This window comes from Lonchura striata, chromosome 13, assembly GCF_046129695.1.
Source record: "Lonchura striata isolate bLonStr1 chromosome 13, bLonStr1.mat, whole genome shotgun sequence".
In the NCBI taxonomy this organism is placed as follows: domain Eukaryota; kingdom Metazoa; phylum Chordata; class Aves; order Passeriformes; family Estrildidae; genus Lonchura; species Lonchura striata.
In genome coordinates this window covers 23,902,366-23,926,866 of record NC_134615.1, presented here as the reverse complement: position 1 = coordinate 23,926,866, position 24,501 = coordinate 23,902,366, and the positions used below count along the sequence as shown (strand labels likewise).

At 39.5% G+C, this 24,501-nt stretch overlaps 1 protein-coding gene across 4 annotated transcripts; it reads right to left on the bottom strand.

Annotated features, from left to right (window-relative positions):
• Positions 1–4,508: 4,508 nt before the first annotated feature.
• On the bottom strand, positions 4,509–24,480 carry ADAT1 (adenosine deaminase tRNA specific 1). 4 transcript variants are annotated; one of them, XR_013340770.1, is made up of 11 exons: positions 24,379–24,480; positions 23,746–23,937; positions 22,911–22,979; positions 20,867–20,921; positions 19,966–20,093; positions 17,812–18,430; positions 15,184–15,329; positions 12,911–13,010; positions 9,264–9,350; positions 5,848–5,968; positions 4,658–4,685 (listed from the first exon to the last, which is right to left on the bottom strand). XR_013340770.1 is itself a non-coding variant. In XM_077786414.1 (10 exons), the coding sequence occupies exons 2-10, from the start codon at positions 23,912–23,914 to the stop codon at positions 4,553–4,555; spliced, it is 1,506 nt and encodes a 501-aa protein (XP_077642540.1). In that variant the 5' UTR covers positions 23,915–23,937; positions 24,379–24,480; the 3' UTR covers positions 4,509–4,552. The 4 variants fall into 4 exon arrangements, 1 of the variants encoding a protein (XP_077642540.1); XM_077786414.1 differs by lacking the exon at positions 5,848–5,968 and having other exon boundaries at positions 4,509–4,685; XR_013340771.1 differs by lacking the exon at positions 5,848–5,968 and having other exon boundaries at positions 4,651–4,685; positions 9,264–9,853.
• Positions 24,481–24,501: the final 21 nt, after the last annotated feature.

Here is a 24,501-nt window from a genome sequence, read left to right as displayed (position 1 = left end):
ACACTATGTGGTGCCTAAGAATCTAGTTTTTAAAATGCTTCCAGTTACAGTGGAAATTTACCACTTTCCAAACTTAAATTCATACTAACTCAAATCCCCATGAAGATATATTATGCCTAGAATTGTTCAGCTCTGCAGTCATTCACAAGTATTGGCAGAAAGACTCCAAAATGTGAGCATAGGATCCTGTGAAAGGTTGACACTACCCTATTACTGTGGCTTGACAGAGTAACTGATGTATGTGCTTATTGCATGTGAAAATGTGTTGTTGATCTCAGTAAGCCTTTCATTAGTCAGAATAGTGCTGCATTGTAAACCACTGCTTTAGGAAACATTCTGTCAGTGCTTCCATCCTGAATTACTTCTAACTCCCTTTTCACACATTAATGTTTACTCTTAACAGAATTTTTGATTCAGAATGAAGAAAAGTGGTTTCATCTGTCATTTTTTAAATTACCTTTTATTACTGGAAAATATTCTGTTTCCTTTATGCTGAAATATTACCGTTTTTCTACTGTTACCAAGTAATATTTTTTCTTAGCTGTTAACAAAGGAGTAAGAAACACTTAAAAATGCTAAATAAAGTTAATTACATGTTAGTAAACTGATGTATCTAAATCAAGGGAAGATGTTACGACTGAGGCAAATTTTCCCTTCATAAGCTCCTAAACCCTCCACATAACTACTCTCTTTAACATTTCTGTGTTTATTAGTTTAGATTTAGGAGCCCAGACACGCAAGTGGTTACAGAGAATGTAAGGATAAATATTCTACAGCAGTAACTTAGCTTTTCATCTGGTGGTCCACATAAAATGGCAATAAAACATCAAGAGGTTTCCTTTTGAAATGCAGAGGTGAAATGCATCCCTTTAGATAGGACACTCCTGTAAAATTATATAAAGCATTTGAGCCCATATGATCTTCATTTTCTGTTAACCCTTCAATTGATGCACTGAACAAAAAATGAAGAAATAACCTCACTGTTCCTACAGCAACACCTCCATGTCACTTATCTCTAAGCTAAATTGAAATGTCATCTCCAATATAACTAAACCAGTACTGAATGAATTTAGTATTCAGTCAATATTTAGTGTATTATTATAGACCATGATTACATTATAGACATTATTATAAACCAAATTTAGACCACATAGATGGTCTTTCCTCAAAAAACATCTTGCTTCTACATCTATATGTGTTAATTGTATATATTATGTACCTATAGTTGCTACAACTCTCTTATGATGTTATCAGATAGTCTGCGAGAAAACTCCAACACCTTTCTTTCCTCCTTGCCAACAGAATTCTGCCCTCAGCAGCACAACCCTAGCTCTTCCTTTCCTCTAGTACTTAATGAATTTACTGCAGAGGTCTTGTAACTCCTAGTGAAAGGCTGCATCTTCTTTTGGGCTCATGGTTTGTTTTTCTGCAAGTACAGTAATCTAAATAGTCTTCAGTTTACTTGCAATGTACTGAGATCAGTAAGCCTTCCAGCCTGTGTTAAGGTGAGCAGTGGAAGCACACTCTCAAGACCAAAACCTCGCTTTTCCAAAGACAATGGGATGTTAGCATCTGATCTTATAGAACTGCAGCCTCAAGGTCAAACATGATTACTTCTACCCTTGCACAAAACCACTTGTTTCTATGCTCTGGTTTTGACTTTCTTAAAGATAAGCAGTCTGTCCTGCCTTCTTAATATGATTGAAAACAGAACGACACCTCTAACAGTGATGCTGTTAAAGACATCCCACTCAAATACAGTTTCTTTGTCCTGGCAATTAGGAGCCATTGGTCCCCAAACAAGTTTGGGACAGGCAAGGATCTATCTGGGTAATACAGATGTTCTCATTTTACACATACAATGAGAATCTTGGTGCCCCCTCCTGTGCTCTGCCACTCCCGCTACCAATTGTTTGCTTGTTCTCATTAACCATGCAGTGTGGGCACTTCATTCCTGCTGCTTCCCTCCCTGCTAACTCTGCTCTCCTGTGGCAGTCTCTGCATTCTGCTGTCCTCCCTGTGCCTTGCCTATCTTTGTTTTGGGGTGTCAGCTATTCCAGCGCAAAGGAGTGATACAGGCTTGGAACATATCAACTATTACTTTCCAGGAGCAATTCTTCCAAAGACCTGCTGACAATGATCCAAGTGTAGTTTGCTACCAATTACAAAAGCAGGAACTTTTATTTCTTATCTCTCAATTTTTCCCCTTCTGATTTTCAGAGCAGTTTCATGGTACTGCCAACAGCATTTCCTGACATTTTCAAATGAAACTAATGCAGCATTTAAATACTAATTTTCTGTCACAGAAATGCCATCCAGTTGAGGATGAAATCCCACAGGCTTAGCCCCTCAGCCTTTTAAATTCTGTTCGGTTTTAGCTCCTTCCCTCTCTTCACATATTCACTGACTTGCTCTAGGCTTAAGTATGCCCTCAAGTCCATGCAAGAAGTGAGGTTAGCATCAGTGTTCAGCACCTCAAAAACTACTTTTAAACCTTACAGGTAACAGAAAAGCATCAGTCTACATTTCACAAGTATTTTAGAAATGCACAAAAAAGTCTTACCAGGAACAATCCTAACAGCCAGGCTCAAATTTTAGAAAATAGTTAAAAGAATTTAAACCATATAACTGCTTATCTGAAAACTGATGCATGACTACAGAATTAGTCTTACACAACCCAATTTTAATATTGCAACTGGATAGGAAATGGGAACATTCCAGTCTGGTCAGCAGGTTCACTGCAGACATGGTTGATTAACTATGGGAAACTAGGGATGGTAAGTTAATAATTTCTGCAAGATTTCAGCAATGGTAAACTTCAGGATCCTGGAAATCTACTGATAGCTCTTCAGGTTCACTATAGAACTCTGACCATCCTTGGAATGCTACTTGCTTGATTACAGGAACAGCTACCATTTATCTTCAGCAGTTCACCCTGTAGCCCATGTGCAATGGCATCTGAACATTTGTTATCCTCTGATGACTACTGCAAGTCCCTAATCTCCATAATCCGTTGCCCTCTGCAAACACATAAAACTACTTCCCCCTCACCAGTACAACTGGTATTTCTGCGTGTTAGTGCTGGATTTGAAAGAATGGGCATATACGCACAGAATTCAAGTTGTTACTTCTTCACCAAGAGAACTATTCTTACTTGACAAGTCAACCTAAGTGTAAACTAAAAAGGATTTGCTGCTATCACTGCTCATACTGTAATGTTATGTGTACTGTTTGGTCCCATATGTAGCTCAGTAGGTTGACAACAAAGGCTGTTTGGAGAACTGCTGTGCTCATTTTTCAAATCCAAAACTATATGACACCAAAGAACAAAAAAAATTCAAATCACTAAGGAGTTCTTAAGTTCTAAATTATCTACTTCTTTCATCTTGACATTGCCTTGTCCAAATATTTTATGAATTGTGGTTTACAAGAGAAAAATACAAAAGGGGAATGCGCTCAGTAGCAGTTACACAGTCCTGAAATTGCTCACAAAAGGCAGTAACTGGGACAGAAGTTTTAAGGATGATTACACACTGCTTCCCCCACAACTGCTCACAGTGCTGACTGTCTTGTCACACAGATGTTAGTTGGTAATAAAGCATAATGACAAGAGAATAGAAGGTACATGCCAGAGACTACTTTCAATACTTCCCAAAGCCTCTCCACTTTTGCCAGGCTATTAGTGAACACAAGGAACAGTGACAAATGGCTGAGGCATTTTTGCTTTTAATTCACCATTTCCCACAGAGAGGCACGGAGATGGACCGTGCTTGAAACACTGAAAAGTAGGTAAATGTTTGCCTATAATTAGACAGGATTGGCCAATTTGAACCAAGTAATTCAGGAGTTTTCTTTCCTGCCTACAGAAGCAAAGCAGTTGAAACATTATCTGGCAAACTCCTGAAATTGAGAGGCACAGGATATCATAAGTAGTATTATTTGATATAGACTCCTCCCCTGTGGCAGTATCTGTGGCTATGTTTAGTAAACAGCAGCATATATTAAGGATTCCCAAAAAAAAAAAAGAGACACTTTAACAGAACTAGTTTTTCCAGTTAGAAGCAATGGAGCTGGGGGACATAGAAAATTCTTCTAGGCACCAGACAACAAGAGTTCAGAGTTATGAATGTATTACTTATTATACATGAGGGTTGACCCAGAAAAACAACCACAACAGTACGAGAAGTGGAAGAAAAAAAGTGGCACTAAATTTTTCCATAGTACTGCATGAATTTCAGTTGACATTACTTTCACTGCAATGACTATGACTCAGATACTAGGATAGCACATCACTGCTTCCTTTCTTTTGGAGGCATATTGTTTCATACAGCTCAGAATTTTAAGTCAGCAATGATCCTTTTCTATATTTCAATAAAAAGAGGCTTAAACTCAGTAAAAATAAAAGTATTCTCTAAATCTAAATTGCTTTCCTTTTCACACCTGCCTCTTTATAGCACATGAACTAGAGGGTGTCTTTTTCTGGCCTTTGAACTGCAGAGGTATCTATTGTGGACCACAGCTTATTCCTGGATTCACATAGTCTCATGGATTCTCATGTGAAGTGCAGGTATTCCTTGGCATTTTTGACCCAACCCAGCAGAGCTTGGCTACGCAGCACTCTCCAGGCTTCTTGATAATTTAATGCAGCTTCCTTGTAGTCCCAGTAGGTTTTTAGCGTCTTCATCCTGACAGAAAATGCACAAAAATGAAAACAATTCTATGATCCTATTGAATATGAGGTCACAAAATGAAAAGAGAAATCAAACATCTAAGGATCTGACAATCTCCTATGAACTCTTCCATGCTACTTACTGAAATTCTCTTGTAGGGAGACTTGGAGACGCCCAGGCTTTAAAGAGGGACATTGTCATCAATCTTAAAAAAGGAAGCAAAACAACTGTTCTAGCACTAGAAATGTCTGTGTCTGACTGTATGACGACAGGTTACAGAAAACTTCCATGACAGCAAAAACCACTGAAGTAAAGCTGAAAAGGTAGCTAGGGTGCTTTGAATTGGGTAGAAGTAGCTTTAGCATACTAGAAAACTGGCTGGAAGGGGAAAGGACAGAATGAACTGGACAGTTTTTCAACAAAAAAACTAACAGAGAAGAATGAGACAAAGGAGAAAATACTCTCTTTTCTTTCCTTAAAGCAAAAGAGACACGTCAGTTTTGGTGTTATTCTCCTTCCTCAAGTAGCAACTATGCTCCACGACCTCAGCAGAACAATTGGTCACTCCGCTGAGTACATTATACCAATGATTTTCGAAACAGGAAAATTCAGGTCTAGAGTATCTGAACACAAGTGCCTGTAAGACAACTTCATCAAGATCTTTTTCCTTTCTTTGCATTCCATCCCCAACCTCTTTCACCTTCCTTTGCCAAAACATCTGTCCGCCACATGTGATAGGCAATGTTTATACATTAAACCCAATGTGAAGGGAAGATCGTAGGCAACATGACCTTCACCAAGAAAGAAAGAGCCAAACTACTACAGGAACCCTAATCTGTGAGGTCTGAGAACTACTGCACTAACTTCTAGAACAGTCTTTCAGGCTCAAAGGCAATTATGATCACCCCCAAAAAACCCCACAGTTCTACCACAACAGCTTACCACCAGAAGCTGTGTTGGAGGCATTCAGCATTCTGCCATGAATTTATTGCAAGCCATATTACCTATCCTTCAAACCTTTCATTCAGAAAGGTGCAAGAGTGGAGCACCTGTCTATGTCATTGCTGAATATGGGAGATATATTCTCTCTTAAAAAACCCGTCCTGCACTCTTATCACAGTCAATCCATGTTGCTTTCTTCACCTCTTTCACATTAATCATACTCAGTGAAACTAACCTGTGAGCTGCTCTCAAAAGTCCCACATAAGGGCCCCGCTAGAACTCTTCCCCACCTGGCCAGTGAAATGGTCACGGAACCCCATTATCTGTACTGGATCTGGAATCCTCCATACCGTGAACTGAGCAGGAAGGAAGAAAAATAGTACAATCTTAATTGTGATGGCTCCTGATTACAATTTAAGAGAAATGAGGATTAGTCATTCATTTAATAAGCCCAGCAAGAAAGTCAGGGCAGGTTTATTTTAGAACGTCTTCCTTAGATTCAAAAAAAGGGCCATATAGCCAGCCACACCTTGTAAAAACAGCAATGTCTGGAGATTCTTTACGGTGGATGCCACTGCATGACAAGAGAAGGTTTTCACTTCCCCAGGTGGTGACTAAGGCATGTTTTTTTCTAAACAACAAGGGAAAAAACCCCAGTGATGCTAAAAAATCTCCTTTGTCACATTACCATCAAGTGATCTGCAAACAATACTGCAGAGGATTTTATGTAACAATTCAGATTAGCAATAGCACAACACTGTCCAATGGTGTGTCACCATTCCCTTGGCAATGAGCATGGAAAACATGAAAAGGAAAAAAAAGATGGATTTATGCACCAGTAATTTCCAAATGGTAACATGTGAGAGGGAATTGACAGAATAACATTAGGTATGACAGGTGGCGGTAACAGGTAATAAATAAACAACATTAGTCTACCTAGAGAGAGGAGTGAGAATTTAAGTAAGGCACAGAAGACAGATCATAAGAATTATTGCAAAGGAAGAAAGAACGTGGGACAGCATTATAGAGTACTATCTGGTTCTTGGTGAAGTAGCTCATACCAGCCAAACACCACCTCCTTCTCAGTGTCATCTGAAAGCAAATAAACTAAATCCTTAAAAAACCCAAATAAATTAATGTCATGCTTAACACCTTAGATACTACTATAAATTTCTAAATTTGCTGTTTAGAAGAACCAGCAAAGTTCTGGCCTCAGTAGGCTGTCTACCTGTTCCAATTTAACAGCACCCACACAGATTCTCTGTGTGAAGAATGAGTAAGTCACAAAAAGCAGGAGAAGCAACTTTAGACACACAAATACACACACACAAAAAAAAAAAAACAACCCCAAACAAAAAACCAAAACCAAACACAAAAAAAACAAAACCAAAAGAACATCAGAATAGAATCAGTTCCATGTAAAGCTTTAAATTCCTGGCTCCTAAGTCTGACAATGGACAACAGTAAAGGTAGCATTACATGAAGCATAACCCTTGTCCTAATATACCCTACAACTACAAAACAAGCTGTTCAGCAGATTTGAAAGTACTATGGAATGAGCTTTCCTTGATGGATCAGAAAAGATGAGAGGCAAGAGAACTGGACTAGAATAGTCAGGGAAGGAACTTAGGGTCAAAGTGGAAAAAGGAAACTGCATGATAGCACAGCTTTAGAGCTAACCATTTGTGGCAAGAGAGAACAAGATACATCTGAATGTGAAGAAAATACAGAACTAGTAACAGTTAAATACACTGAAGTTTAAAGAAACAATTTGAGAGCATAGGGTTTCTTATCTAAATTTCACTCAAACTCAGACTCTGAGGGGAAAAAAAAATCAAAACATCAGAATACCACGTAGGGAAAAAAAAGGGAAGATTAAGGAAACAGAATCACGAAGACACGTTCTAATTTTGCTTTTTAAGTGAAGAGGAGTAAAAACTAAAGACTTCAAAGGCAATCAGCTGCACAAGCTGACTGGTGAACTAGCACCTCCTCTGTATAAATAAAAGTTGGTGCAGTGTAAAAACAACATCACATCTGTGATTCAGCTGGACTTTGTCAGGAGAAGCCCAGACAGGCGAACAGCAGAGGACAAAATGTCAAAGGAAACAACAAGGCAAATGGTCTAGAAAAGCCCTGAGGTGAAGTGACTTTATGTAAGCAGCATGTGATCAGCATAATGAGTCACATACCAAACTGCAGAAGTTCACAGTAAGTTTTGAGGAAATTATCATAGCGAAACAAGTGAGGACAAACTCCCACCCAAAAGAGGCTAACAATTTTATATTTCAAACTGATTTAAGGACAAAGTATCTCTTTATAGAATCAGTTGAAAGCATCTCAGAAATAGCATGGTCCATATTGACATCGGAACTTTGAAACAGTTTTGAGACTCTTCCATAGACACAGAAGGTAACTCCAGTCTTTAATTTAACAAAACTCAAAAGCAAGCAAGACCCATTAATTAAAGATCCAGGGTGCACTTTGTCTAAGTTTGTTGCATCTACTGTCTTAGTACTATGAAATGCTGAAATGGCCTATCTCCCCTACTTTCAGTCACATATGCCTCCTACTTCCTTGGCATAAGTTATCGGTTTCAGATTTCCATTAAATTCATTAGTCCAAGAAAAAACAAAGATGACAAGGAAATTGTTTTCAGCCACATTATCTACTTGAACTGGCTCATCATGAGATCGGAGAGGTGTTGCTGATACAAGGGAGGAAACAGGAATCAACAGCCAGTAGCAGCAGTGAACTGCTGTGGGACCACCTCATCAGCAGCTACAAGCAGTTAAATTGGCTCAAGAGTTGGGATAACTGCATCCTAAAGCTGGTGAAATTATATCTGGAAGTAAGTTTAAAATAAAATAAACCTTCTATGGCAATGAATTTGGAACTCTCTACATCTCCTAGAGTCTCTAAAACAAAGAGAACCAAGTTTCTGTACATGTGAAACTATGCTTTACTTTATAGTATACCACTAAATACATAATGCACCTAATGCTATGCCATACCGGATGATTACTGGAAGTAATTAACTCCAGTCTGATAAACCAAATCTTTTTTTAATAACATAAAGGAAAATTCCAATTATGGCTTCCTCAGACAAAAGCTGCTTTATTTTCTTTCCAGAAGGTCTCTGTTTAATACAACATATGCACTGCAGAAAGAGCCCTATCTATCCTTACCAACCATATGAGAGAAAATGCAGAAAGAGCACTATCTCACTTTACTAGCTCTTACTCCACCATACACTAAGATTTCAACTGATTTTAACCTAAATTTAAAAAAAAAATAAAAGGAAAAAAAGGGTTTTTTTACTCAAACTCTTCCTTCTGGTGAATCAAAGAAGGGGAATTTGATAGAATTACTGAACACAAACTAGATAGCAGTAACTCCATGGCCGTTTTGGGATGCAGGGTTTGAATACCACCAAGTGTAGAGAGCTGCAGACAGTTGATCTAATAGATCATGTTTTCAAAAAAGATACCACTTCCTCATCTTGTGTCTCTTTCCACATTTTTCAAGTATCAAACTTCAACAATGGACTTATCTAAAATGAGATTCATGAGCAGATACCGTATCATTACTGTATTCTTCAGTTGCATTAAAATAAATTCACTCTTCTAAAGGCAATGATAATGTCTTTACCGTAGAGTGTCTGGTAGATCCTCTTGTGAAATACTTGTCACCAGCTTTTGGAATTTATGGAAGAATTCCACTTTACAGATTTTGGATCTGATATTAAAAAAAAATCAAAATTAGAAATTCTGATGAAAAAAAAAATCATAAATTCACTCCACCTTACAGCAGCACATCCCAGCTAAACATTTTTGATAGAAAGCATTATGTTCACGTCTCAAAGAATGTAAAAACTTCTCTATCGTTTAACTTTATCTACCCCACTAAGCCACCCTCATGCCTTTTTCCTTAGTTTTAAATGCTATATTGACAAAAAGCTCCATTGCCCCATTCTCCCAGCCAGCACTCACCGGTTTGCAGAATGAACATTTTAATATCACACTGTTATCTGCATGAAACTGCCTTGTCATCAGTTCACAGCTGCAGTAAGGTTTAGCCAGAAGGACTAGTCCCAGAACAGATCAAACAAGCACAGGACTCCAAAGTCTCTTTCAAACTGTTAAATTTTGTACTATTCAAAACAAATAAAAGAAGGAGCAGAAACATCTGGAACAATGCTGATGTCTTCACAGCGGTGACAAGGACTCATTCAGCAACAGCTGCAGGGCAGTTAAATACAAAGAGGCTCATCAAAAAATAAAGTGAGCCAAAGTTTTAAAGATCTTTAGAACATACTATATGCATTTGTTAGCTTTGAGCCCCTCTACTTCCCCAGAGAGATGGCAACCAGAATCACTGTTTATAAAGCGTAGGTTTTTTTTTAATGGCCCAGCTGTTTCCTCTATTTAATTATCTTTGCATACTTGTCTTAACAATGACAGATTCAGTTCTCCAACAAATGCAAGCTGATTCTCACTGAAAACAAAATCAATTTAAAAAAGTCTTCCTATGTTGCTAGCATGTATTTTAAGAACATCAAAAATGGCATAGTATCATAGAATCTCCACAAGGATCGAGTCCAACCCCTGGCTCAGAAAAACTCCAATAATCCCAGCATGTACCTGAGAACATTGTCCAAGTGCTCTTTGAACTTGTGCCACTGTGACCACTGCCCTGGGGAGCCTGTTCCAGCACCCGACCACCCTCTGGGTGAAGAACCTTTTCCTACTATTCAGCCTAAGCCTCCCCTGACAGAGCTCCAGCTGTTCCTCAGGCCCTGTCACTGGTCATGAGAGAGCAGAGAACAGTGCCTGCACCTCTGTGTCACCCCACAAGGAAGTTGTAGCCTGCTGTGAGGCCTCCCCTCAGTTTGCCCTTCTCCAGGCTGAACAAACCAAGTGACCTCAGCTGCTCCTTGTAGGGCTTCCCCTCCAGACCCTTCATCATCCTGATGGCCTCCCCTCTGGACGTTTAGAGCTTTATCTTCTTATATTCCAGTGCCCAAAACTGCCCCCAGAAGGTGAGGCCACACCAGAGCAGCGCAGAGCGGAACAGTTCCCTCCTTCACCTAGCCACCAGCGCTGGGCCTGATGCCCCCCGGGATGAGAGTGGCCTCCTGGTTGCCAGGGCACTGCTGACTCTCATCCAACTTGCCATTAACCAGGACCCCTAGGTCCCTTTCCATGGCCTTGCTTTCCAGCCTCTCATTGCCCAGTCTGTCCATACACGCATGTCACCCTTTGCCATGTCCAGAAACTGGCATTTGTCTTTGTAAAACTTGATATGGTTGGTGACTGCCCAACCCTGTTATTTGTCAAGGCCTTTCTGCAGGGCCTGTCTTCTTTCAAGGGAGTCAACAGCTTCTGACCATTTAGTGGCACTGGCAAATGTAGTGTACCTTTGAGTCTTGCATCCAAGTCATTTATTAGGATGCTGAAAAGCACTGGCCCTAAAACAGTCTGCTGAACCCCACTGGTGATGATGGCATGCAAAGACGCTCTAAAATTTAATATTCAATTTAATTTGTCAAAATTTCATCTTGTAGTTTTTGGTGGTTTAGTTAATTAAGCATTAACAAAAGCACACAAGGACACACCAGACATTTACCTACAAATTCCTTTTAGTCAGTCAGCCTTACTGTCCTTTGTATTTAATGTTACCTAGCATACAGAAAGGGTGGGGGGAAACCTCAAACAACACTTCCTAGCAATCACCCTGAGATTCCTTGAGAGGAAAAAGAATGTTGAAATACAAGTCTTGCTTATTATTAAGCACCACCAGTCCCAATAAGGCTGTAAGTTCCTTATTTTCATTATAAAAGTTCCTTTTGTGACTGTTTACCTCAAAAGCACAAATAGTTTACTTACTCACTGACACTGTTTTTAATTCTGATTTCCTAAGAAAAGAAGTCATTTGTTATCACACAGTCTTGCAGGCTCTAACAACTTTGGAAAGTTTTAGTGAACTTCAAGGACATGTTGAGAAGAGGATCTTTCAGCAATAATAGAGTTCTTACACTTTTGTGCTAATTGTCAGCTAGGAGATGGCTCTCAAGTTTTAGAGCTGATGCATAAATGCTATGTTACAAATTTAATCCTACTGAGAAAAAGGGCTTAGCTGGTTTGTTTGATCTTTCACACATCTTCTGGAATACTTACATATCACATATTGAAAATAAATATTTTACAGTGCACATGGAGCCTGTCTTAAAAGATGCACTAAGTCACCTAGGTCACCTTGCTAGCAATACCCCAGACACCAATACTGGTCACAAACCATAAAGTTTCTGATCCTCTTCTTTCCACTGAAAAGTTGGAAATACTAGGATATACCAGGATAAACTTCAGTCAAATCAGGCCTATCTTCAAGAAGCTCAGAATGTGCAACTTGCAGGCAAATTATTAAATTCTCCACAAGAATTGTCTAAGCTGTATTTACTGTGCTATTCACCACTTGTCAGGATTGTCATCATCTTTCCAGAAAGTCTGGGAAACATGAACAATATGACCACTGATAATTTGATAGTATAATCAGCCAACAGCTAAAACATGAACACCAATCCTCAAGCTGAATTTCCACAGAACAATGATAATTTTGGCCACCTCACCTAAAATGAGGATAACATGGAAATTTGTCTGCAGTTGCTTATGAGTAATTCCTCTCAACCTCAAGAAAAATAAGTAACTATTTATTAAAACTATGATTGTTGATATAGGATTTCTTAAAGCGCCAAGTGACAAGTTGGCTGAACCAAGTGCCAAGATGAGTTGGAAAGGTGACATGTTCATGTTAGGAATGTGCTACCATCATTTTAACACATTTTCAAACTTTAAGGCAGAAAGTCATGTTTCAAAGCTACATTTTTAATCAGCATACATCCAGGACAGCTGGCTTGACTATTCAAGAAAAAGAAATCTCTAGAAAGAGAACATGCAATGCACACATTTCCTTCACAGTCAAAACCAGAAAGCAAAAGTTCTGTTTCCTTCAACAGTAAACATCCTTATAATAAAAACTGATCACAGTTCCTCACCACCATTATCTACAATGTTCTCAAGAGGGATAAAGAAACAGGATAAACTTGTTAGTTCTTGTGTAACTTTCATAATTCCAACTGCCCTCTCTCCCTTACACAGTGACTCTTCCTTTTGCCCTGCTACCTTCCCCCTTCTTCACCACTCCCTAGATTTCCTCCTGCTCCGACAACATCACGTGAGCTGACAAAGGCATGTAAGCTAACAAATAAAACATGTTTAGATATTACAACACTCTCACACCTGCTCTGATGGCTCCCAATCCCCTTCTTCGTTGTTCCCTGGCGGAAACCATCTGAGGTAACATCCAGAGGTTGTTCAGGGACTGCACTCCAACTGATAGCTGCAGAAGACATTGTTATGAACAAGGGAGATGCTCTTGTCACAAAAGCAGAACCTAACAGTTCCTTTCATTCTATTTGTTCATGTGTTGCTTCCCAAAATAATTCAAACTAGAAAGAGGACCATGGTTTTCTAGGGCCAGAATTCCAGTATGTAAAAGAATGTTTACTATTAAAAAATGAAAACACACAGAGAATTTTCATCTTAATTCGGTCATTTAACAATCCATGCCTCTAAGTATCTTAGGGGAGTTCTACCTTCTTTTGTGCATCCTGTCCAGACAACCCATGAAGAAATTTCCAAGTTAGATGGCTTATTTTCACATCCGGCTGTGAAATACTGGCCTAAACTACTTGTACCAGTCATTCTACATTTTCCTTCTTAATTTGTTGACCACTATTATTTTATTGTGTGCTCTAAGGAGTTTCATGATAACTGACATACACCAAATATTTGTACACTTTACTTGAAAAACATTGTTAGGTAGTACCCAAATAAAAATAATTTGTTGAAAGAGATAGCCAGTGTCAACAGCCTTAAACTCTACCTCAAGTCTGAGAACTTTGTAATCATCTCAGGCTGTAAACTTCTCAATGCTGAAACTCTGCGTACAATACCTTAAAATTTCTAAGTAGTGAGCAAAGCATCAGCAGAATGTCAACAGAAACTGACATGTGCAATCTGTCCCTCCATAGCGTAAGAGCAGATTCTTCAACTTCTACTACCATGAGACAGCTTCCATTTCCTAAATTCTCCCTCTTCTCTTTGTTCGCAATAGGCAAAATAGTTGCACACACATTAACTCCCAAGACCATCTTGTTACTCGATGCTCAAAGACTGCTTATGTTACTCTCCCTTGGATTACAATTCAGCTGTATGCTGCCAATTGTTCTTACACAGTGATTCAAGTACAATGCTGTATCATTCTACTAAACGACAGTCCTGTGCAACATGAAATAACATTCAATACATATGACTGGTGTCAAATCCTCCACATGTGAAATATCTAAAAATCATCTGGTTAGAGGGTATCCGTTTCTGACAAACAGATACAAAGTTACTTAAAAATTAAAACATTTCCCATTCTTTCACTGCTTCATCATTATCTCAAACTTCAAAGCATTAAACAGAAAAGCTATTTTCTTAAAATGACAGCTGACATGTTCCTATCAAGCATCTTTCAATACTCTGTGTAACAGCCCTAAATTTAGAGTTTATTCTGATTTTTACACCTTTAAGGAAAGAAACCACCTGGCATAAATAAACGGTGCTAAGGCATCATTCATCTTTATTTAACAGAATGACCTGAGAAGTGTACAGCAAGAAAGACATACACTGAATTTAGTTACAGCTACTTTCAGGCCCTTTTTGGCAACTCAACTGGCACTATTTTTCAATTACAAAATTTGTTTCCTATCTCACAAAATTAAAGTATTTTCCTTCCTGGCACTTGTAAATACCTCCAATTTAATGAATGTGAATTCCATTAAGGAACCCTTTGTCACCATTCTATTTTATCATTAGCTCTATTGTAATAAAAAAAAGTTCAATTCTCATTTAAACAGAAAAGTCTGAGCAGAAGCAGGCATGTCCAAGTTAAAGAAACTACTTAGCCATGCACAAAAAGTGGCAGTTACTTTTTATTTTTCCCGAATGAGACCGTGTTGCAAAATCACATTGAGATTTAGGCATTCATTCATCACCATGGCAAACATGCCATGCCTAAAATATCTATTGATACAACTTTTACACCACACTACTCTGTATTCTTTCTTCATTCACAGATTTTTGGAGCAATTACAAACATAACTCAGCATGGCAAGTCTTTCGTTCATTACCAAGGAGAATGCAAAACTAACTGAAACAAGAAGTCTTTTGTTTTCTTCTTGTACTCAACTTTTTTTTCCCCTGGTTATTTTCTGTCTGTGTTTAATTATAAATTCTTAATCACATCAATCAAGTGTTTATTTAGCCTGAAAACTGCCTACTGGAAACTAGAGGCTGAGACAAATATCACTAACAATTAACTCATGACCTGAAAATAATTTCTTGCTTTTCATACTTTGCTGCTAGTGTACTGGTAAGGAATTATGTTCCATTCCAAACAACCAAACACACCTCATTTCTATTTGGGCTTTTGCACGCAGTTATGCAACTAGCCCAAAGTAACTCACCTGCACTACAGGGAACAAGTTTTGTTTTGCTGTTAGTTTGAACTTCCAGAATTGCCTGACGGCTATGTTCAAACTGAAGATCTGATTGCAGCAGCTTAACCTCCTGAGTGAGAAAACCATCTGGTAAAGATGAGATGTGCTGACACCTACAGTAAACACAGAAAAATGCAAGTGATTTTCAATATGCTCTTCCCAAATAAGACCATTTTGGACGATTTACCTTCATTATCTAAAATACATTTCTTTTACATTAAAACTGAACATGAGTAATATAGCGAGACAAGGAGGTTTGGAGGCATTTTTCCCTTCAGAAAAATATTTATTAAATAAAACCCCAAAGCCGCATTAGTTTATTAGGACCTTGTCCATCCTAAAAAAAAAACCCAAATATGATGCACTGGCTTTTAAAAAGGTCTAGTTAAAATCTATTATGATAATCAATTAAGTATGCAGAACAAAAACTGCAATATACTTCTGCAATCACAAAGAAAAATAAAAATCATAAGGTATATATAATCAACTGCATTACATCGGGAACTGTTTTATGAGTCTAGAGGTTTATAACCAAAGCCTAGAAACATACAAAGTATACCTACAGTTCCATGTGTACTCTTATCTTTGTTACCTTAAATTATGATTGCATACTGAATGACATTAAGCTCATATAAGGGAAAAACAACATGTGTTTAATCACTACAATATTTACAGAGCAGGAATTGAGACTGAGATGTATACTGTCAGATACAATAGTCTGAAAAAGTGTCTGACTGCACTAGGATTAACAAGGCTAGGCAAATTCTTGTACATATCACAGAATGAGAAAATGATTATCCCGAAAGCTCCATCAGGTACGTCACTAGAGTTTCTCCATTAACAGACTTACGACGACTTTTATAATCATTCTAGAAGGATGAAGGGGTATAGAGAAAAGGAGTTACTAAACAAAGTCAAACTTTTCATATGAACTGGTCTAGTAACTACCGCTTAAAAAAGAATGGTTCAGCTCCCTGTTTTTTCCCTTGTTCTCCTTTCCCTTCACTCTGCCCAAATCCACTTACCCTTCTCTAGTGCTCAACTCTACTGATTTAGCCTCCCAAGTAAGAAAAATATTCACTTCCTATCCTTGTTGCTGGGATGGTTTTCATCAACTAAAGAATCTGAGTAGAAAGAGGGGCAGTGCACAACAGATAACCTTCCTCATTTTGCAGCAGTGCAGTTCATCTCTCACACAGGTCTCCCTGAGGTGACAGGTTATGTTATGAGAGCTCCACTAGTCACAGCAAGGAAAAAGATCAGCTCTTGGATGTTAACTGAGATTAAAGAAGCAGACAAATTTGTACCACCATGAAAATGCATATAAGCTTTGCCTCTCCAGTGTAACACAACTGTCCACTGCCAGCTGACCAGTGCGATCTGTCACATACTATGTGTCCTGAACCACTGTAGTAAATCAGAGAACAGCTGAGGTGTGAGGGGACTGCTTGTAGGTCATCTAGTCCAACCACCCCTCCTCCAGATGGGCAACCTACAGCCAGCTGCTCAGGACAGTGTCCAGATGGTTTTTGAGTAACTAAAAGATGGGAGACTCCACAACCTCTCAGGGCAACCTTTGCCAGTGCTCCATCACCCTCACAGTAAACAAGTATTTCCTGATGTTCCAAGGGAACCTCACATGCTTCAGTTTGTGCCCATGGCCTCTTGTCCTATCACCAACACCACTGCAAACAGCCTAGCACCTCCTTTTCTCTGCCACCTCCCTTCATGTATGTATACAAATTGATAGGATGCCCACAAGGCTTCTCTTCTCCAGGCTGAGTAGTCCCAGCTTTCCTCACATGAGAGATGCTAAAAATCCATTATGCATCTTCAAGGCCCTTTGTTGGCCTCTCTTCAGTATGTCCACATCACTGTTGTACTGAGAGGCCCAGAACTAGAGACAGCCCTTCAAATGTGGCCTCACCAGTGTCAGTCAAGGGGAATGATCATGTCCCTGGACCCACTGTGGTACTTGGCCTAAAGTGGCCCAGGACATCATTAGCCTTCTTTGTTGCTAGAGCACACTACTTGCTCATTTTCAACTTCATGTCTAGCAGGACCCCCTAGTCCTTTTCTGTGAAGCTGCTTTCCAACCAGGCAGCCCCCAGCATGTATTGGTGCACAGGACAGTTTCTTTCCAGGGTGCAGGTTTTTACTTCCCCTTGCTGAACTCCATGAAGTTCTCACTTTTCTCCAGCCTGCTGAGGTCACTGTGGATGGCAGCAAAATGCCCTAGCCAATCAGCCACTCTCAATCTTGAGTCTTCAGCAAACTATCTGGGCATACAGTCTGCACCATCATCCAGATGACTGATTAATGAAGATATTAAGTAAGTTTGCACCTAGTATTGATCCCTGGGATATATGGCTCCTTACACCTTTAACTACACTTAGCCCAGTGATTACTACCTTCTGGGCCCAGTCATTCAGAGTTTTCAATCCATATGTCTGCTCATCCAGCTCACACATTAACAGATCCTCTATCAGGATCTTACATGACACATTATCAAAAGCAGTTCTAATATTTGTAGGACACATGTTGTCTTCCTAAGCTCCCTTGTCTCCATACACACCATCTGAAGAGAGCACTTACCTTCCAATAACTGCTCGCTGCATAGCTTCTTGGCTATATGGACACCTCCCCACTATAACTGCTGAGAGATACACTGGATACTGCAGAAAATGCATCAGAAGAGCTCCTTGACATCCTAACACATTCCAGCGAGCCAGTTTATCACTGCAGGACATAGAGCATGTTCTGTCTCCTCGACCTGGCTTCACGCGTAATAATCCCACGCAGTGGTACCCCAGCCCAGGCATTCGGGAATCATCCAGCTCTCCAGGTACACATTTTGCTCCAGTTCTGTGAATATCTGCTAGCATTGGTCTCACTAAGCCAGTCTCCTTATTAGCTGTTTGCATCTCTGCAGAACATTCACAGCTTTTTTGATTTGTGCTGTCTTCTCGTTTCACAGATTCATGCTGAACAGCCAGGTCTTCGGTGATTACAGAAGAATAACCACCATCATCAGTTTTCATCCTCTTGATTATATAATTCCTTGCCATCTTCTCCGATTTTCTTTTATCTTCTGGACATAAATGATTATGGTTACTTCTACATTCTGCTGCTTGTCTAGCTGTATAACCTTCAGTCACTGGCTTAGAAAGCTGGTTCTCTGGTTCACTGATTGGAAAAATAGAAGCATCTCCACCTGGAACAAAATAAGTAACATAAAACTGGCCAAAAACCCATCTTGGGAATGGAACACATCATACCAGTAATATTACAACTACTAATAGCTTTCACCGATCTACACTCAGGAAAACTTAACTATGAGAACATATTTTTGAAACAGCATTGTCCTGTGCCATGCTGTATTAAATTTCACTGAACTTCAAGACAATATAAGCTTCAATTCAAGTTCTGCATTCTATTTAACAGATAATCAAGACAGCAAAATTTACAACCTATAAAGTAAAAGGTAACAAAGGCATTTGACAGACTCCAAGAAGTGCTGAAGACTCACAGGAAAACCAGCCTGATCTAACCAAACAATAGGAGCCTCAAAAGATTAATGAAAGAATAATCTGTCAAGTAAGGGTGAAAACTTTAATCTGTATCACTGAAACAAGATCACAACCAAAATTTTGAAGCTCAGTTCAAAGCAAAGCAATTCTGACAGGTCTGCTGATTTATGTGAGAAATTTCTCACAATATGTGAAAAAGAAGGCAATGAAATTATTCTCACTAATAAATTTGGAGACGTAATTTCTATCCTCAAGTGCACTAATGAAGAAAAATAATATTGCATATTCCAGCAATGCACTCAAAATCATGAAAATATATGAGCAATTAACTCACTCTGAAGTACTGATGAAGCATACTTTGAGAGTTCTTAAAACTCCTTTGCTTCGTAACAGACTAGCTCTTGAAGAACACACCAGTGAGAGCATAGTAACATCAAAGATGCCTGATATGTTGGTAGACCAAAAGGCTGCATTCCTTCATTCTGTCAACAGATCTTTATCTTTGCGGTGATGTTTTTTTTAAACACACAAATGTTTTCCATGACAGAAGTTTATTACATTCTCAAAGTTTTGTGTTGGGGAGCTAGTGATATTTCATGAATGGGGCTGTTTTTCCTGTTTTTCAGGAGTGTGGTTATAGTTTGTTGGGCAGTTTTGTATGAGTCAGTTTTGGCTCTCCCCCCTCATTTTTCTTTTTCCTTGGGTTTGGATTTTTTGCTTGCTTTTTGGTTTGGGGGGTTTTTGGTGCTCATTTGGGTTTTTTTTTTCCCCTTTGTTTGCTTCACGGGGTTGGGGGTGGTTGTTGGCTGGGTGTGGGGTATCTTTTATTTGTTTTTAGAAATGGTGGTAAATGTCAGTATTTCTTAGTAAAATTTTAATCCAAGGAGATAATGTTTGAAGCAAAGCAACTAGGCAATATGGCAGGACCTCTGACAAGTATGTTATTTTCTGGTAAGAAAAATAATAGCTACTGTTTAAAGTGAAACATTCCAGTATATAATGAACAGTACATCAGACTTCCTGAGTTCTCCTGAATCACATCCAGTGAAATAAAATGCCGGATATATCTGTGGAGTCAAATACATCTTTGGGCACATATCCATAACATGAATTACTGCCTCACTCTCAACCCACACCAAAGAGAGACAAAAGAAAGACATGCGGCAGAAAAGACTCTGTAAGTGGGAGCAAAGTATTTGGTTCACTCCAGCATACTCACATGGGGTATGACTGGAGAAGAAAATAAATATGATATTTGGTTTGAGTTTCCATTTCCCAGTTTCAGTTCCCGGACTAAAGATACATTGCTGATGGGAAGTGGCAAGCCACAATTGATGGAGAAGATACCTGTTAGGCAGAAAGTTTTCATGAAACACTGACTTCCTTTTAGATGCATGAGAAAACAACAAAACTTAAATACCAACTAGTGCTTGCTCTTTCCTGATGGGAGTCTATCAGGAGCCAATCAGTTATGCTTTTACAGAGAGACAGCATCCAATATAATAAATGTAGACACATCACTGGAACTTTAATAACAGACCTCAAAGAGTTGGGTTCAGTGAAGTTAACGTTAACCATCTTGAACCACATAAAGGTCCTCTCCTCCCACTGTGTGTGTTTTTATCAACTCTGCAATTCATCTTATTCTACGAGACTCAGTTTAGTGGCATTGAATTGCAAAAAACATATTCATTTCTGCAGAATTACTGTTCTCCTGGCTCAATACCCTTAACCAGCTAATGCACATAAACAAGAGGACTGGCATGTGGGAAAGAGCAAAAATTCTATCCTTGACTAACAGTCATCAGATCTGCACTGATACCACATGAAATCAGATCCTAATTCTTCATACGGAGGCTCCAGAAGAACAAGCAAGAAGCAAGCTTTTGTGAAAAGGCCTACCTAGAAGTATAAAAATTAGGCTAAAATCCTGCAGACAACGGGAAAAAGTGTGTTGTCCACACAGAAGTAATGCAGTCTTTCACTACATTCTCATATGTGAAGCTACAAAATTTGGCTATTTCAGAAATAGGTCAAAATTATTTCTATCACGACAACCTCAGGTGGCACTGACTAACAGCACTGTTACAGTATTGAGTAAAACTTCATTCATGCCTCACCTCTGGAAGCTTCTCTTGGCCACAATTTCAGCATGGCTGTCATTCAGAATGTCTCCTAAACCAAAACACAAATGCAGATACTAAATCATTACTAAAAAAAAGACAAAGCAAATTGAATTCGACATAGGTCAGTTCTCCACATTTATTAGTATCTGAAGGCTTCCCATTGGTTTTAAAGTACTGCAATATATGTAAACTTCCAATCTCAACAAAAGGAGGTCAGTAGCCTACACAAATGAAGGATAAAAGTACTCAGTCTGCAGCAAGTCAGAAGTTTCTTTGAATACCAAATTTTAATTCTTCTGATACTGGAAACCCTTTGAGTTGAATTAACATGACCATCCTTCAAAATCTTCCTAACTTTTGTTTCAAGGGTAAATCTTGGTATTCTCAAAACACATTCCACCAGAAAATTTCAAGTGTTTGTTAAGCTTTTGGTTGAAGATTCTTTTTGAACTATGTCCTTCAATTTAAACTATTTTTCCCGTAAATAATACTGATACTTACTAAGTATGCACATCTAATTTTCAGCTTTCCTGAACAGTATCTGCCTGTTATGGTATGTAAAGGAACAGGAGCTGTAGATCATCTTTTATTTCAGGGGTAAAAGGCCACGTGACAGAAATCCTCCTTAACAGTTTTAAAAGTTTATAAGTGATCTAACAGATAACAATTAGCATGACCTACAACCAAGTTAAAAACCTTATCATAAGAGGAGAATATTTTCTAAATTTGAGATCACTGAAGACAAACAAGGGCAAAACTAACTAACTAGTGTTACTTTTTCCTAGACCATTTTCTACTTAGACCCTTATTATCTAGATTATAAATGATCATCATTTTCCTAAATCATTCAGAAAAATGTCTGCATCAAAACTCTTCTGAGATGGCAAAATCACAAGAATCAAAAAAATCTACGATTCAGAATCTAGTTTCTTCTCTTTTACTCCACTGATTAATTTCAACATGAAGGACACTACAGAGAACGTAAAGGAGCCTAAACTAGATACAGGCAAAACCCTTTCTGATATCTCAGTCTAGTCCTCCTCTGAAGTCTAAGGAGGGTAGAAAGCCCTGTACCTACATATGCATTAACACTTTTCCCCCTCAGCCACTTTTCAGCATTCATCATTACTACAGCTTCTTCCCTGTCCTAGCGGAGGAGACAGATACATCATAAATTAAAAAATGGACATAGAGAGCAAGGAAAGTCTCCTACAACACATAGTAAGAAATGGTAGTTGTGAGAAGCCCTGTATCTCTCCCATACATTTACTGTACAACACTTAAACTATCTAGCAGTAATATGGAGTAAGAAAGAAAAACCCTACTAGTACCCTCCTGCTGGTTAGTACCATCAGTGGTAACCTCTTGCATCAGACCCCAGCAAAACTAGGCTGCACAATTATTTTGTTTATGTTTTGTTTTGCTTTGCTTTTTGTTATGAAGTCTTTGGGTATGCAGACTCGGGGCCTAAACTACACATTTCCAAATATTAAAAGTTCATTCACCTTTGAGGCAGCAAGTACAGCATTGCTTCGTGGCAGCCATTATGGCTGCCTAAGCTTCCCTCTCGTTGATGAAGGAAGGTCTGCCTTACACTTCGGGGTTCAATCCAGAATAAGTCTGAGCAGTATGCTGTTGGGGAGTTCCAAAAGAGGGGAAGTTCCAAGAGAGCGTCTGGCTCCTCAGGGATTCCTTGTCAAGGGGCTTCAAGGTGGGCTGGAACAAGACTGAGGCCAATGGGGTCACAGATACCTGATGTTTCAGGGGAGGGTTACAGGTGTGGGATGAACCATACATTTTGGGGGTTGAGATGGAACAGTCCATTTGACTTTTGGACCTATCTGTAGGTAAGGGCATTGTCCAACCAGTAGGGGGGATTGTTTTCATCCTGGCTGTACTATTGTAAATCTTTTGCCAGGCAATCATATTTATTCATCCTCCCCAACATCATGCCTTAGACATTTTCATTGATTCTATGATACGAGCAAGAAAGAAGGTAGTACAGGTAGCCCGTACTTGAATTTTATACCACACTTACCAGTTTTTCGCATTTTGTTTTGGCCAATACATTTTGTTCCAGTTCCCATAGCAACAACTTCCTTAGTTACTGAAAAAGAAACAACATTAACTGAATAAACTATCACCTCTTAACTATTGCCAGAAGCATTGCCCTCATACAGTTATTCTGGTAAGACAACACACAGAACACTGAGTAGAAGGGAATGTACAGAGAGGCAGATCATGCAACCTTATAGAAAGGAAACAGATCAAGAACTGAATACAGCAGGCAGAAGCACTAGTGCTAGGAAAAGTCATAGACCACATAGGAGGAATGCGAATATGCGCTTGGTATGCTAGACAGCACACAGCAGACACTGCCATAGCATTCCTCAGGCACACAAAAAATAATAAATACGGGATACAATCTGCCTAAGAACACTGAAGTGCCACTAAGGGAAAAACAGATGATGACTAACACAAATACAAAAGGTAGAAACCTGTTATAGGAGAGAAAACCTTTCTTGGATTCTATCAAATTAAACACGTTTTTCCAAGAGTTTGTATTAGGAATTCAGGTCCTGCCTAGACTTTCACCACATATTCAACAGCCAAATGAAGGCTTTCATTGTCTTGTTTACAGTCTGGGAAGAATAGCATTTCAGTAAAACCAACTCTTTCCAGAGAGAAGTGAATCACAACAACTGTAAAGTTTACAATCACAAAGAGTAAAGAACTTGGGTAGAGACTGATGGAATAGGAAGGGATGTATGCTTTTTTAAAGGCATTTTAAAAAAAGGAAATAAAAAGAAAGCATCAAGAACCTTCTCTGCTCCCCCTTCTCTCCCACCACTATCCCCAAAACTTATTCTTACCCTGCAAGTTTCCTGGACCATCAAGATCCTCTCTTTGGGCTGCAGATTCCACTTTGACAACAGCTGCCAGGGAAGTCCATTCCCTGTTTGGATCTGGCTTCCCCTGCTTAGGAAGTCTGGTCCTGTAATGCAGGTAACATAGCCCAGCGATTTCATCAGCTGACCACATGGCTCTTGATTCGAGTGCAGATTCTACACAGAATTGGATTCCATCACAACACTGGAATAACAACCCCATCTCTTCAAACGCTATCATCTCGTCCTGTATGACACCATCCTGAAGCACATTTCAACAAAGACCTAACTGCATCACCCCTTTCAAGATTATTTATAGGAAATAAGTTCTTTCAAATCGCAAGAAATAAAAAGCAACGCTAGAACCCTTAAGTGCAGCAGCAGGTGGATCTGCTGGGCTCCCAAAGCTCCCACTACACAGCCATCAACCGTATGCATCACGTCGCCATACCGGTGAGGTCTCTGCAGCACACCTGAGGCGCCTGGCACCACCCGCCTCCTTTTCGAGGCCTCCCCATTGCCGAGACCCGAGGCAGCCCACGGTCCGAGGGCACTGCCGCCGCGCTCGGGCGCACCTCCCGCCACTCCGGCTGCAAATCCCTGCATGCCCCTGCCTACCCGCCGGGACACCTGCACCGCCGCTCCTCGCCAGGACGGACGGGAACTGAGCCTCCGGGGCCGCGCCACAGAGCGCCCCGGGGCCCGCGCACGCGCAGCCGCTTCTCGCGCGCGACAGCCGCC